The 16,239-nt window shown below is 42.2% G+C and overlaps 1 protein-coding gene across 9 annotated transcripts in view; it reads right to left on the bottom strand.

The window, feature by feature from the left end:
- STARD13 (StAR related lipid transfer domain containing 13) overlaps positions 1-16,239 on the bottom strand; it is a 302,655-nt gene that overhangs the window by 3,178 nt on the left and 283,238 nt on the right. For all 9 annotated transcript variants that reach the window (XM_086771983.1, XM_086771980.1, XM_086771987.1 and 6 more), the window contains 6 exons: positions 12,435-12,633; positions 9,155-9,362; positions 7,992-8,106; positions 7,017-7,238; positions 4,855-5,072; positions 99-275 (listed from right to left, as the gene is read on the bottom strand). In XM_086771983.1, the coding sequence (XP_086628109.1) occupies positions 99-275; positions 4,855-5,072; positions 7,017-7,238; positions 7,992-8,106; positions 9,155-9,362; positions 12,435-12,633 (1,139 nt within the window). The remainder of the gene's footprint in view (positions 1-98; positions 276-4,854; positions 5,073-7,016; positions 7,239-7,991; positions 8,107-9,154; positions 9,363-12,434; positions 12,634-16,239) is intronic.

Below are 16,239 nucleotides of genomic sequence, written 5' to 3'. Positions count from 1 at the left end.
CATTGACCGTGTCCTCTGCTCCCAACACCTCCCCTCTTCGAGTTGCAGGTTTTTGCCCTGCTGAACAGAAATCTGCTTTGTGCAGGCAGGATACTTACTTTAGGTCAGTTCTGCAGATATGGGTCAGCCTGGCTTTTCCTGAGCCACATGGCTCTATCAAGTACTGAGAGTCCATCACGACGGCTCGCACAGCTCCCAAAAGAGGAGCCTCTTCATGCTCCACAGAGATGGCAACCAGCATGCACATGCCCTTTGGCAAATCCGTCCTCCACGTCCTGCAGCAACACATTCAAGATGGAATCACTTTAGTAACAAAACTTTTGGGCACATGAGTAAGAACCTGAATTAAAGTTACAGTTTGTCTGCCCATCCTTGTTGTTGCCTGCAATGCCACTGGACTGTCATAGAATCATAGAATAGTTAGGGTTGGAAGGGACCTTCAAGGGTCTTCTAGTCCAACACCCCTGCAAGAAGCAGGGACATCCCCGACTAAATCAGGTTGCTCAGAGCCTCATCCAACCTGGCCTTGAATGCTTCCAGGGATGGGGCATCCACCACCTCTCTGGGCAACCTGTTCCAGTGCTCTACAACCCTCATTGTAAATTTTTTTTCCTAATATCTAATCTAAATCTACCTCCCTCTATTTTAAAACCATTACCCCTTGTCCTGTCACAACAGGCCCTGATGAACAGTCTCTCCTCATCTTTCTTGTAGTCCCCTAGGAGCCCCTAGGAGTCCCTGGAGGAGTTTTGTGTTCCAAGTCTGTAAGCTATGTTGCTCAGAACAAGCCACAGAAATTTATCAAGCTCAGATTTTAGAGCTAGCTCTCCTCCTGTAAATGTCTTAATTTTAATGGTGGGTACTATAATTTTGATAAGAACTGCTCAGAGGTGTGGGGATACATTGGCACAGGAGGCGGCAAATCAACCCCTCGAACTCGCACCTCTGAAACACCTTGTAGAAAGATCTTGCAATTGGTGCTATGTACATTATTTTCCTGAAGGACAATACCCACATGATTCTGATGTCATCTCCCCACCCCAGTTGGGATTCTGACCATGATGTGGAATGGTCACCCATCTACAGTTGTTGCAGGCTCCAGGTGGAGAAGTTTTCCTTCTCCACACCAGCACTTTGTAACTATTGTGTGTTACAGGGCATGGCACAGCCTTCTGCAGATAGACAGAAGTTTTGGAAGGGATATGAAGTGAGCACAAGCCATCCAACAAAGGCTGAAATGTTGCATTGCACCCATGCAGACTTACAGAACAACAAATACAGTTTAGCACAGCAGAAATCCTTGCTAGTACCCACACTGACTTCTGAAACTTCAAGAATGTGTTTCAAGGCCATCTGAATTAAAAACAAAATGTGTTTTCGTGACAAGCATTTCTTTTTTCAATGACATTATCATACAATACTCTTGGTGACGGATAAGTATAAACGCAGCACACTTTACCAGGGTGTTCTGCTGTTAATATTCACTGATGCAGAGCAGCTGAGGAAAGTCTCCTCAGTTGGCTGGTGCCAATTACATGATGGTCATTTGCCACCACACACTGCAAGTAGCAATGGCAAAATACAATCTCACAGAGTTTCCGAAGGCTGAAACTTCATGTTTACTCCTTTAGGAATGATAGTGAAGTTAAGGCTCCCTTTCTTTCGGTAGGCTTTGATTTGCTCTCAAGCAAACATCTGAACCAATATCCTTGCCAACTCTCCTAGAAGGACTGGTCCCCACAAAGGCATCGCTTATCCATTTGCTTCCTTCCTCCTCGCTGTCACTCCAAAAAGAGACGTCTCTTGGAAAGACCTCCTCCTTTCCAATGCCTTACAGCAAGAACCAACAAGCTTTTTGCAGCCTCTGCTAACATAATCATGTGCTCGCTTTTCCAAACAGGATCTATGCTCCATGTTCTTTTCCCTTACAGGAGGAAGGAGGCATTTTCCGGACTGTAGAACTATGTTCTGTCTCACCACTGTTACACAGCTATTGAATAAATTTTACTTGGGAAAAAGTAATGTAACAGTGAAATTTCATGACCATGTCGCTATATAAGTCAGTTAGCCAATGATCCTTATTACCATGTGCTTCTTTTCACAAGCAGCCAGGTTTTGGGCTGGCCTGCTGAGATGCATTTTTATTTTGAGCTCTGTCAGTCATTTCACTTTTTCATCCTCGTCCAAGTTTCTAACCTCTCTTACATGCTGCAGAAGTTTCCCACCAGGTTCAGGAGATCTAGATTTTAATACTTAACATTTTTTTTCTTGTTCTAGAAGCATTCTCTATATATTCTGGTGTCTCACATCTTTTTCATCTGCCTTGAATCTCACAGGATAGATCTATGCTCTTTCCAATGCTGTGGGAAGAAATGAGAAATGCCCACTGTGCTGTGTAACGTGCATCATCTTGCCATGGACTGTCTGAGTTAGAGATTGTGCTGCCTTGGGAAGTATCATCTTTTACCAGGTAAGGTGCTTTCAAGGACTGTTGAAGTTTGGACTTCAGCAGGTAGTTTCAACATTCTGCATTTTTCTTATATGAAATTGAGCTGTTATTCAAGGCAATGCAGGAAGATTTCTGGCTTCAGAAGGTTTTACGTGTGTCTGTGCATTAGTGAAAATGATGAGCTTCCTTGGCAGATGAAACATGTGGAGAGTAGGAAATCACACCTCAGATCTACTCTGAGATACTGAACCCTCTGCTGTGAGTGCCTGCACAGCGCTTAGATGCGACCGTAACTACATGGCACTTACTTGGGTCATTCCTGGAGTGGAAAACCATTTATCTCAGAGATTGCAGAAGACTTATGATTCCTATTCCAAGTTACACAGATTTAGGCCAGTTTCTGTACTTCTCTATATATCTTACAGTAGTAAAACCAGGCACGACACTTAACTCACAGAGATGCTGTGATACTTAATGAACATTAAATACGTGAGGAATCTTTAATGAAAAGCGATGCCTCTGCAGGGCAGCTGAGAGCTGTGTCAGATCCCAGGCATATGAAACATTGCCCCTATCCTCTTACCATTAGAGTCTTCTCAAGGGAGCCTAATCCCCTTGTTATGACTGTCAAACTCGGGGGGGGGAAGGAGAAAAAAAAAAAAGAACACTTGAGTTTATCCTTTCACAGCCACAAGTTTGACTGGGAAGGGGAAAACTGCTGTGTGTTAAAATATACTTATTCATGTCCCCAGGTGTGAATTATAATTCCACTTTTCCCTTCCCACCAATGATAAGGTATCAAATTGACTGCAATATCACTGGCTAACCTTGCTCTAGACTTAAAGATATAAATAAAAAAAAGATAAACAACAGAATCTAGCAGATCTGCCTGATGGCTGTTTTCAGCCCTTAAAAACCCAACAGGATTCAGTTTTATGCTACGCATTTTAGTCCTTGAGGGTCATTCTGCCTGGGTTACTGAAAAGAATGAGAACTCAATGGCAAGATTTTCTTTAACTGATGTGACTGCACAGCAGGTCTTTAAAGAACATAAACCACCATGAAAGCTAATAGTGAACTAAGTGGCAAATAAGAGGACAGAATCATGGTCATCAAAACCTCCCTGCTGCTCCTACACAATCTTCTTGGTGCTAGGCAGAGGACCAAATTTATCACTGGTTTAAGTCAATAATATTATGTAGGAAAATTAATTATAAAATAATTAACAAATTAAATAATTAATTTAATTACAGAATTATTCTTTCAGCCCAGTATATTGTGGGAAAGCAAAGGAAATAGTGTAATGGGAGGACTGATGTTTTCATATTATAAAGAACTTACAGAAAATATTTTTTAAATCTTCCCCTAAGAGTTCCAATAATTCTTCCCTTATACTGACAATATCTGCATGTTACCATTCTCTAAGAGAATGCTGAAGGTCATAAAAGGGTTGTAGTATTATAATTAGTTTTTATAGGGCTCATCTTTTTCCTTCAATCTTTGTTCCCTCTAATAGAATTCTGACTCACTGGACTATTCTCTTTGTCAAAACTGCTTAGTATTTCTCTGGCACATCATTTAAATCAAAGAAAGTAGCAGAGACCAAGAACGAGAATGCACAAAATCATCCTGAAATAAATAACTATAGGACTGACCCTGTAAGTGAAATATGTCAGCAGCTCCACAATAGCTCCTAGCAAGCAAAGGGCCAGAATTTCAAAAGCAGAAGGTACATAAGAGGAATTTTTTTTTTTGTCTGACCTGTACAGGCAGATAGACCATGGCAGAACTGGGATTGAATTTGGAACATTGATACACAGCTATACATTTATTTGAGAGATGTCATCCCCTGGAATACAGTCAGAATACATATGTACTGCCTCCTTCTGTTCATGTCCGCACTAGAATTTTTATGGATTAGTATTTCTTCCTCTACAAGACTCCAACTGCAAATTTAAACTAACAGCTTATATAGACACAGTATAACAACCTTAGCTTAAAAGCATCACTATCTTCTCTACTAAACATTTGGCTCTTAAACATCAAACGTTCCCCAGAGAACAGCAAAAGCAGTGTAAAAAACAATTGGGTTCTATTTGCACTGTTTTGACAACAAACAAAGCTAAGAGAGAACAGCAGCTATTATCAGACATCTGTTCTAGGGAATAAATGATATTTATGGCCTCAGGAGTATGTGCTGCTCAAATTACATCAGAGAAAAGGTCAGCATGCTCTAGGTGCACAGTTTTAACTCAGTTTGAGAAACCAACTCTGCTGCCCAATAACAGTTTTCGAAGCACAATTGTGCTGCTCCGCACATACAGATGCGGAGGCTGACATAAGACCAGATCTTCCTCATACACATTGCAGGAAGAAAAGGTAGTGGAGACCTGCCCTTAGCTTACCTTAGAATGACAAAGTCTCGGACGGGATGAGGAGCCATGCTGTTCAAAACATACTGGTAGACTTCTGTCTGCTTGTCCAGGCTCTCAACCACCTTCCACTGCAAGAAGTCCTCATCCCAGAGGTGCCGTTCTCTCAGCACTCGGTTCAGGACAACTGATGGAGGGGCTTCAACTTCCACCGAGGCTTTCCAAAGCCGTAGGGGGTTCCCATCCCCAACCTGGAGTAAAGCAACAAAGAACATAAAGCCGCGTGATCTATATGCTTGTGTTCAGCAGTGGATAACTGAGGACAAAATCTTGATATGGGTATCTGACTAGCTTAAGAACATGCATATTTCCTTGCTAATCATTACTATTATTGCTATTGCTGCTGCTCTACTGTATGTGAAAACATATGCATACTAGTGCTGGATGGAAAACTGAAGTGATACATTACTTCTGCTCTCACATCAGTGTATATCTGGACCAGTTCCCATAGCACCAGTGGAGCTGCTGTATTATTTCTGGTGTGACAGACACTGTTTCAACCCCAAGCATCCTAAGTGTAATGAAGAATATGTGTGTGTAGAAGTGAAAACAGATGAAAGGAGAGACTGAAACCCTGGGCTGAAATAAAGCTACCACCTTGGGCAATCTGATGCTCTGGCTGGGACTGAGCGTCAACTAACTCTCCTGGTTAATTGGTGCAAGAGCAGAACACATGCTGATTCACTTATGTGTCAGACACACAGATGTTTGCTGTAAGGGAAACAAAATAGCCGTAAGGGAAGTACTGGGAAAATGCCTTTCAAAGAAGGAACACACAAACTGCTTGCTGACTCTTCCTAGCTCATGGCTCTGGTTACGTGTTACACCTCCACAGTGTGCAATAAGGAGAGCAAAAAGTACTGGGCTACACACAAGATTAATATCCGAAATTCCACACGTACAGCTTTTCTGCATGGTTTTAGAGCTGTCATATTTCAGGCAGCAAACAAGTTAACTGCAAGCACTGGATCATGCAAGCCCAGCTTTTCTAACACCTCCCCACCCTGGCATCCTCACATACCAATGCTAGTGCTCCAGAAACCTCCAGCACCTCCCACAGACCCAGGATTGTGTCCCCAGAGACCCACCTCTCACCTTAAATTATTTTGTTATAATTTCTTCTCCCCAGAGCTCTCAGCTTTCCCAGTCCTCTTGTCCTAGAACCTCAGCAGCTCCCAATCCCCACATGCCCCTGACTCCAGACCTGTGCATGCCACTATTCACTCCCACCCTTCTCCCACATGCTACTCCCATCTGAGCCATGTTACTCCCTCCCCAACCTCCTGCAGTCCCTCCCTGGAGAGGTCACTCACAGAAGCTGGCTACAAATGAGTAACTGTGATTTCTTTGCCCTAATAGGGGGAGTGCTGTCTCTGGCCCCTCAGACTCCCTGCTCCCTCACCATTTATATTCCATACTTCTCCCAGTGCCCTTCCCCTACCTAACTAGTGTCACCCACCCCTAATCCATCCCCTCCTCTTGCTAGCTGCTGCTGGTTTGCAGACCTCTGTTTTGCCGTTGCGTTTCCAGCAGCCCTGAACTCCTGCTGTCTGCAGGGACCCTGCAGCACCCTCCTCCTGGCTGCAGTGGTCATGGAGAAATGATGGAGCCCAGAACAACTTTGGAAATTCTGATAAAGGCTGCAGATATTAAAAATCCACTGGAAACAAGGACAAGAGGATCAGGGATAAAACTGACCATATGGCTAGCCTGGCTAAGCAAAGCAGTGGGCAGCCTGAAGAGGTTTTTTAATACCTATGTTTTGGCAGTGTTATCCAAACTGCTGGCAAAAAACAGGAGATGGTCAGAAATTTTGCCTGGCCTCCAGCCAAAGAGCTCACCTAGGTAATGTTATCTGTTGTTTAAAGTCCCAGTTTACTCTCTGGTTGTGTTGTTTGCTGTATCACTTACTTTTTGGAGACCTTAGCTTGCTTTGTGTGCCTTTTCCTGGAATCTCATACTTGAATCACCATTATATTACATTTTTAACTGCTTTTAGTAGCCTTTTTAAAAAAATCATGTGCCTCACCAGACAGAAGGGTATGTATTTAGTCATGTAACGTCCGGGTGTCCTACAGCTAGGCTGTATTTTGCTTTGGTTTCTTTACTGCTTCTTCCATGTCTCCCCAAATTACCTTTTTGTAGGCGAGTTCTGTGTTCTCTATACTGGAACATGTGACCCATCCTTTGAATTTCTCTTTTGCTTCTTTCTGGAGATTCTGCATGAGACCTTCCAGGTACATCTGATAGTTCCCTCCTTCCTCATCCACCTGTTTCCCGAGCTCGTCCAGGGTGGGAGAATGCACTTCTGCGTCGACATATGAGTTTCGGGACTGGGCGACCATCTCGTGTGGGACCTACATCACAGAAGAGAGGGAAAAATCTCCTGCTGATAACTTTTCCTTAAGGCAATGTGTTTCTAGGCTGATGGACCACTCAGCATCCAATTGCAATGAGCCTAGGATCTGTAACATGGATACCTATTTCTGTCTTTGCTTCTTATGCAAGATGAGAAATCATAGTATAACAAAACAGTCCATGGCTCAGAATAGCACTACTCAGGCAGAACCATGTTAGACTGATCCACTGTATGTGAACACACTTGTGTTACTCCTCTCGCCCCTAGAAATGTTGCCTTTTGCTTCTGGGGAAGGGAGACATGAGCAGTATCTCTCCCCCACCTGCAGGGAGACTGCATCTCCCTATGTAATTTTAATTTTACTGCATGACACAGAAATTACGTGTATCGGCTCTTCTTTTTGAGATGAATAAGTTTTAATTCAGGTGCTAAAAGCATTATAATAATATGAAATGTTAAACCAGTAGATTTTTATTTTAATTAGACTAAAATATCCTAATCCAGTAATGTGGGTTGCAAACTGCCACAGAGTAATTACCCTGCATTTTTAATAGTTGCGTCTTTGAGTGCTAGAAGGGACCAGTCAAAGAAATTAGATAAATAAATTTTAGATGGAGCAAGTTTACAAATAAGTGAGGCACCATCAATCTCTGAGCTAATACAAGACAGAAAATGTAAGCATAAACATAAATACTTCAAAGGATGCTGCATTATGTGGCCATGAATAATGCTGTTTGAGTCTCTCACTCACCTCAAAAAGTTTGTTGCATTCCATTATCATGTGAGCAAGTCCCTGAGTAGCTGCCAGGTTTTCACTGAGGTCCTTCTGATCTGGCTTCCCTGTTGCATATTTTTTCTGTATTACTCTGTAATTGAATTCAGTGTCTCAGGTAAAAAGAGCTGAATCTTTTTAATATGAAAGCAAAGAGCAGCAGGATGTTCAGAACACCAGAGAGAAAAGACTGTACTTCTTATTTATCACAAAGATTGCTCAGACCATTGGGCTTTTATAAAGGAAAAATGTTTACCTAAAATATTGTTGAGGCAAAGGTAAAAGCAGGAAAGATGATGTACGTCTGCATTAGGTGTTGTACATTTTTGAATGGACTTCTAACAGACATGATGTTTTGTGTTCTTACTGCTTAAAGCGATTGCTCAGACACTGGTTATACATGTATATGACCATGAATCTCAGTGTATTCTCAACCAGATGGGGAAAAAAAAAAGTCAGAAGGGACATCAAGTGGGGACCACTGATGTTTAGCTGAGTCTACACCCTGTTTAGTCTATACTCACCATGTTACATGCCATCTTAATGGGGCCTGAAATAAACTCTGTTTCCCAGGTGGCAGAATGCAACCGGGAAATACAGAGTGACAAAACACAAATACACTCAGGCATGCAAGTGGGATCAGGATCCTGATCTGCAGTCCCACACTTCTCCTTCTTGTGCCTGATGTTCCTTTAATAAGCACTGCACTTCATTTCTGCAAACATCCACTGGCTTTCTCAAGGATCTGCACCTTGTACCACTCACCGAAAATCTACATATTAAAATCTTTTAGAACACGGTCAATCTTTGCCTTCCACCAGAGCGAAATCAGGCCCTTTCCCTTCAAAGAAGCCAACATTACTTATGCAAAACTCATAGTGCCTCACTGAAATTTTGCATGGGAAGCAGGCACTGCATATTCACAACAGCCAGCCAGAAATGCCTGCTGGGCTTGCAAAAACGCCTTCTGTGCATGTGCAAGTGTGCTTCTGTCTCTGCAGCATGGGCTTTCTCCTCTCACTGAAGCTATGCCCCATCTAACATAAAATTTGTAAAATTGTACCCTGCATGCCTTTAGAAACACTGAAAACATCATTTTGTATTAAGGATATGACTACTAAGAGTGTTGAGAAGAAACTTACCTTGGTGAGCTTTCTTTCTTCACTAGATTGAGATGGAAGAGGGAGGGGGCCAGACAAACAGCGATGTTCATAGGAGTCATCTGATTCTCCTCCACGGAGGTGACATCACTCAGGAAGCACAGCAGAGTCTGCAAAACCTCCCGGTTCTCATCCGACATCAGCATGATGGCTGCCTGTACCGCCTGCAGCCGCTGCTCCTTGGGGACATCTGAGGAAAAGCAAGGGACGTTCAGGGGGGGTCAGCTGTAAGATCAGATAAGGAGCCAGTAACAAGATCAGATTTAGCACAGGCACTCCCACTCTGGGAATGGCTTTCTGAAGAGGCAGATGATGAGACAAAGACCAGCTGGTTGTTGGAGGGCTGTGGTATTTGCTCCTCCACCAAGCACAGCTTGCCTGGCCAGTATATGACATTTCTCTGTTCATTTGAAAGACTATTCCCCAAGAAAGAGACTGAACTTCATTTAAAGTTCATGAAGGGAGAGTAGTACTCATATCTTTAAGCAGTATTTTTCAGGTTTCTTTTGTCCCCTGGGAAGACAGTTCAAAAGTCTTAGGGAAGCTTCAGGAAAATACTTACACTTGTGCCCCAAACCATAAAAAGTTTAATGAAAGCAGTAATGGACACACTTAAAGAGCATCTCAGATAGATTAATTTCTAAAACTACCATAAGTTTTCTCAGTTTGGACTTGGAGCCCTCCTCTGGGTATTACATACGCTCTATATAATCAAATGGAAGAAGAACAAAAGTAGATTTACAGTACATGGAAGAGCCAGCTTTTAAGGTCTGCCTGCTAGCCTTGTACAAGCATTTTATTTTAAAAGCTTTCAGACATGAACAACAAACTGAACACAGCCCAATGCTTCCATTTTTCTAGAAGTGGCAAGGCCAGGTCTTTCTGAGAAGTCAGAGGAGCCTTTGCTAAATCCATGCAACGTGTCTTTTCTTCCCACATAGCCTCCTGGGACTCCCTCACCTGTACTGGTGGGTCTGATGCATAGAGAAGACGACCGATCAACCCTTCAAGTCATAGGTAAACATTAGGTAACTGAGAGTTTTAGGGAAATGGAGAAAGTTTCATCAATGCTATGCTGTATAGACTACTACACTAATCATCTCATCCCCAGTCCTCTGTGTTACAGCAAATCAAGCCATTCTGGAAATCTGAAAAAGGTCCTGGATATATGAAAGAGATCTTCAGTGAGTCCTACAAAATCAGAAATCCCTGGCCAATACACTAAGAGAGGAAAAATCCTTCCTAACGTCACATTAATAATTTGTTAAACAGGATGAAGGGGAAAAAAAACCTCCCACATACAGATTTATTTAATTGCAGACATTATGAAATACAATTGGTATCCCAGCAATTTGCAACATTTTTCTTTCTGTGAAAGGAGTTTTGTCAGTACCGTCTAAAACAGAAAAATACATTTGTTGTTGGTCACATGGGAAAAAACACATTGCTACTCATTCTTAATCCAAACATTGCTCTCCAGTGTCTACAGAGCCCATCTTGTCCTGATCCCACCTTGGTTTAAACAGACCCATCCTCAAGCCTTTCTGAAATCCTTTAAAGTATGGTGCAATTCAAGAAAATCTTTCCTAGCATTTTCGTTCCCCTCTGATCACTGAAAAGAAGAGTTCTTCAGACTTCCCACTGCAGTACCACGCAGGTTTACAGAGTCAGCCTGTGCCCCTTTATACAGCAATTTTTTTGTTGGATGATAGGAATATTACACTGTTCAGCCTTTTGGCTGTTATGAATCCTTATGCCAGGCTTCCAACTTGGAGATGGGGATTCCTTCTGGCTACAGACCTAATAACGTTGATAACACTGAAAGCTGCCATGTCTCTCTTCCTTTGGCAAGGCAGTAGTTTACTTGCAGCCTCTCCTATGGCAAGACAGGACATTCCCAGTTCTTATCAAGCGATAGTTTAAAGGTGATTTGTTTCCAAGGATATGTACAATATGTCCTTCTAGTGGATAATCTTCTCCTTGGCCACTTCACTATGGAAACAATTGTGATTGCCATTTTATTAACACCAAGAATTTCTGTGGCTTTTCTGAACAAACTCACTGATATGTGTGTAGGCAGACAAGACCTGCAACTTGTGAGCAGGAAAGAAGAGGGGGAAATGATGGTCCAGGGCTAGGCACCAATTGTTTCAGTTCACTTGTGTCTCAAGATATCACGTATGACCAAATCCACTAAATTTATTTGCGATGCTGTCTCTCATGTGCAGGATCACAGCATTTCTCTACCAGCTACAGACACTGTGATGTTAAAGACATTAGTGACTATGTGCCACAGACAGATTTTACAGTAAAGGGAGGCACAAAACTAACTTAGATTCTTTAGCACTGGGATTATACTGTGTTTAAAAATGGCTTTCTGTTGTTTTGGCAGCTGAAATGTCTGCAAGTGAAAAGACTAGACACACTTCTCCTTAGTGCTTCCAATTATTTGGCTTAGGCTGGCTGGGTACACTTTTCCGATTTGCCAGAGCACTGGCTGACTGGCCTTAACAATGGACGTTGTCAGGAAAAAACTCTAATTCCTCTGGCCTTTCAGTGTTTTCCTCATTGTTTATTTCTCTCTCAGTCTGGAGAAGAGACACACAGTCACTTCCTGATTTACAGGGATTTTCATCATTCTGATGCCTTTGAGTCTCAGATTTTGCTGAAGACTGCTTATACTGAAATGAAAAGAAGAAATCCTCTGGTTTTTTTTTTTCCATAGAAGTTGAGGATGTAAATGAAAGCAGCTTGTTGCTTGCATGTACATTTTATTGACTATAATGAATAGGCAAATAATCAAAAGTCACAGCAAGGAAAGGGACTGCGCAGGCTCATGTTCTCATCGTCAAGTACCACTTCTCCATGGCGAGAAGGCTCACTTGTATTGGAATGTCTGCATGAACTGGGCGCACAGTTTAAAGAAATCTGACAAAAACATGAGTCTTCATGCTTTTTATGTCCATGACAGCCTGTCCTTCTGGCTTTTTTTCTGACGGTAAGGCTGATATTTTCAAAGCTTCGCAAGATTTGAACACTGTCTTTCCATTAAATTGCTGGTATTTTGACATTGAAACCTTTAGGCAGTTCTAAAAATCTCTCCGTGAAAGACTTTGAAGGCAGAGATATTCTTTTATACATCTTCAAGGTGAGTAGAAAGAATCCCACCCAGTCTTAATGTACTAAAACTATTTACAATCTATTATTATAAAATATATAATATTGTATATTTGTTTATAATTATAAAAATATTGGAACTTACATTGGTAGATGTGTAGAAAAGTCTCTCCGAGCTTACTTGTGAGGAGAGGCTCCGGCAAGTCCCTGAAAAATTGCTTTACCATATCTGCCACATCATATGCCGACTGGTCTTCATAGTTGACATTTTCTGGGGAGCTCTCATTCATCTGACGTAGGGCCTGGATTCGGGATTTCACTCCAGATTTTCGAAACAGACCCACCTAAAAAAGTACCATGTTAAATTGCGTTTAAAAAAAAGTTACTTAAGGAATATATATATATATATATAGGTGTGAAATCTATTACAGGGGACTTTGATAATGACCAAAGCCTGAGTTGCTTATTTTACTCCAGGCAAGAACAAGAGAAACATGAGCAAATGTGACGGTCATGACCTGCCCACAGTCTCAGAGGCAAGAATACGCTTTCATAGCAGGACTGTAAGAGTTAATAATGCTGCTGCTCTGTATTCCATCCTCGAAGGAGAGTTCAGAGGGCATGTGGTTTCCTTGCTGCCTGAAGAGTTTAAGCAAGATGCTCAGCTGATATAAATCAGCGTGGCTTGCTTGGCTTTGGTGACTGTCTGTTGATTTACTCCAGCTGAAAATCTGGTTCCTCATGTTTATTTGGGTATATATTTTGAAGATTAACAAGAAAATTTTATGCTCAGCTAAGTAATAAATGCTGTGGCAGAAGATTAGTACATCCTGGTAGAGCTTTAAAATCAAGACCAAATCTATTTTTTTTCCCTTCCTGCTCTCTGCTTCCAACAGTTCCCTCAAATCCCACTGAAAACCCCCATTGGAAAGCAGAGGCCGCAGAGGGATTACTTGTGCAGTGTCAGTAAGATACATTTTTATCCTGTTTGCTCTCTATTCTAAAGGAAGCAGTAATTCTTCAAGTGATGCCTACAAGTGCCTTCACGGCAGTGCTGCCCTTTTACCATCCTCACCAGTGGAATTCCCCTGGGGTGAATTCCTGAGGCTTAACCACATTATTTATTCCCAAGTGAGTTTACAGTGTTTCATTTGGGAAGTGTTAGCACTGTTTTCCTTCAGTTTCACAGGGGAAAAGGTGAAATATTGAGAAAGACCTACGAAAAAGGCACATATCAGGTTTGGAGTTATAGACTTCTGTTCCTCTGTGGCCGCTGTCTCACTGGCGGTCAGTTCAGCCTTCTGTGTGGCCTAGTCTACTGACAAAAATGTGTAAAGGCAAGGAAATAATGCCTTTTGCCTTCTTCCCCTTACTTCTGCCAGCACAGAGTTCATGTAGGTCCCTCCTCTCCCTACAATCAGAGAGTCATAGAATGGTTTGGGTTGGAAGGGACCTTAAAGGTCATCTAGTTCCAACCCCCCTGCCATGGGCAGAGACACCTACCACTAGACCAGGTCGCTCAAAGCCCCTTCCAATCTGGCCTTGAACACTTCCAGGGATGGAGCATCCACAGCTTCTCTAGGCAACCTGTTCCAGTGCCTCATCACCCTCATAGTGAAGAATTTCTTCCTTATGTCTTATCTAAATCTACCCTCCTTCAGTTTATAGCCATTACCCCTTGCCCTATCACTACATGCCTTGTAAAATGAACACCTCCCATGCTCAGGAACATGGTATTTAGGACTTTTGTTAACTTGCACATTAGTGACACTAATTACATACTACGCAGCTATGTGAGGGAACGTATTTATTTATATGGAGATGAACTGCTACACCAGACTGGCTGTGAGTGGCACTTCCGCTGTATCTTCTTATCGATTAATTTAGTGTCGCTCATGAGCTAAATCTATGTGTAGGAAGTAGAGAACTGGAGTGTGCCCTGTGTACATCCCAGTGCACTGTATTTCTGTTCACAGGTGAAGCTCTACTCTTAGTTCTGACAAAGGAATACAAGAAAGAGCATCTGGCTCTTTTCATTTAATTTTCCCTTTCCCTTTCTCTTCTTCCTTTTAAATCCCTTTTCCTCTTAAAAATGTGTGCTGAAGATGCAGAAGGACACATGGTAATTCTATCAAAAAATACAATTTTGGCATGTGCTGGATAAATGTGAGAGCAGAGGCTCAGTTCTCTGCTTTTGATGGAAAGTGTCCTTGCTGGTATAAAGAACTTTTAAAAACTTCCAGCAAAGTCTGATTCAAGAGGTCAGACATCAAATCTCACCTGTGCAATCTCCTGCTGCACATCATTCTGCTACTCTCAATCTCTGTTTTTGTTTAATGATACTTATCCAAACTCCTATTTCCCCTTTTCTTGGAAAAAAAAATCAAAATTAGTTGAAAGAGGACAGTTCTTTACTTGATAGAAGAAGATGGTTTAGGCTCTGTTCTACAATATTACAGACTCATTCTGTATATAAAATGGAACTATAAATCCAGTGATTTATCAGAGGTTGGTCTGGCTCAATCTCTTTATTATCCTCATGCCGTGGATCATCTGCCCGGCAAGTAGCCATATGATGCATGACAGAAATACAGATGCAGCTGACAAAGGCGAAGCAGTTTCTATTTCACAAGTTGAAACAGAATAATACATCCTACAAAAAATGGTGAGGCTCATCGTACCATCTTAGACATTTCAGTGCCGGGAGCCAGACTTTGCAATGATTTAGAGCAACCTCCATTTTACCAAGTGCATGCAGTAGAAGCTCTGATGCCTGTTAGGGGCTCTAGATCGCCTTCTGCAGTGCATGGAACAGACACATAAGCCAGATGCTGGGGGAGACTGGAGGCTGCTGAGACCTCTGTCCGGGCATTAGGAGACTTTGAATTAAATGGGAACAAAGGGAGTGACCATAAAGCAGGCAAGCTGAATTGCCTGGAGGGTTTTGGCCTAGAAAGGTTTTTGGTGGAAAGATATTTCAAGTGGTCCCGATCTGTACTTGTCCTCCTTCATTTTCTATTCAATATTTTCCCAGTTCCACTGAGTGGAAAGTCAAGCTGAGTTGAAGTGGCCCTTCACGTAGCTCTGATGCATCCCAGCAAGTAAACTCTCCCTCTCAGAGTGGATATTTGTCTGAGACTGCCCATGGACACTCCTTTTGACTGCCTCAAATCTTTCAAGAGCTTTTCTTTCTCTTTGGTTTTACGCTCCCTTTTACTTTCTCCTCCATTTACCCCCCCTCTCTTTTCTCTTTAATTTCCAACAGGCCATTCCTCCCACCTCTCAACTCGCGTACTACACATGGTGGGTAGAATTCATCTCATGTCACTTTTCACACCCAGGAGGTAGATGTCAAGGTCTGACCACTACAGGATCTTTTTACAGTCAACAGAAAGGATAGGAAGGGCCTGGTATCCCCACTGGCTGTAAAGGGAAACGGGCTATGATTCACAGCTAGGCATCTAATTTTCAGAGTTCCATTTTGGGGAAGATGACTGTCACTCCACAAAATAACCTGAACAGCAACCAGAATGCTGACCAAAAAATGGAAAGACTCAGAATTGACCATTTCCACCCTTTATGTGTGCTGAGACCTAGGAAAGCAGCAAAGTCTGCAGAGTAAAATGCTGGTTGCTGTTTTTGAAATTACAACTATCTAAAAGCAGTTACGGAAGAGGTCATATGACATGAGGTCAATAATAGTAGAGGACTGACTCAATCAGCCAGTAGGTTTGTCCCAGTCCTGTGTTCATAAAGATACATATCCTCATCCTTAGGGGAAGAACAGTAAAAATATGATTGGTATGTCCCTGCTCTGTAGCTAAAGGGAATCAAAAAGTCTGAAATACTTTGAGCATGAGGGTCTCCCAGCTGGCTTGTTGCAGCTAAGAACACTATAAAAGGAAACGTACTGTAATGGCTTTGGCATTGAACCCCTGCTGACCTAACTC

The sequence above is a fragment of the Chlamydotis macqueenii genome, chromosome 1, assembly GCF_036417535.1.
Source record: "Chlamydotis macqueenii isolate bChlMac1 chromosome 1, bChlMac1.mat, whole genome shotgun sequence".
NCBI lineage: Eukaryota > Metazoa > Chordata > Aves > Otidiformes > Otididae > Chlamydotis > Chlamydotis macqueenii.
The sequence above is the reverse complement of the archived record's forward strand: the minus strand, read 5'-3'. Positions and strand labels throughout refer to the sequence as shown.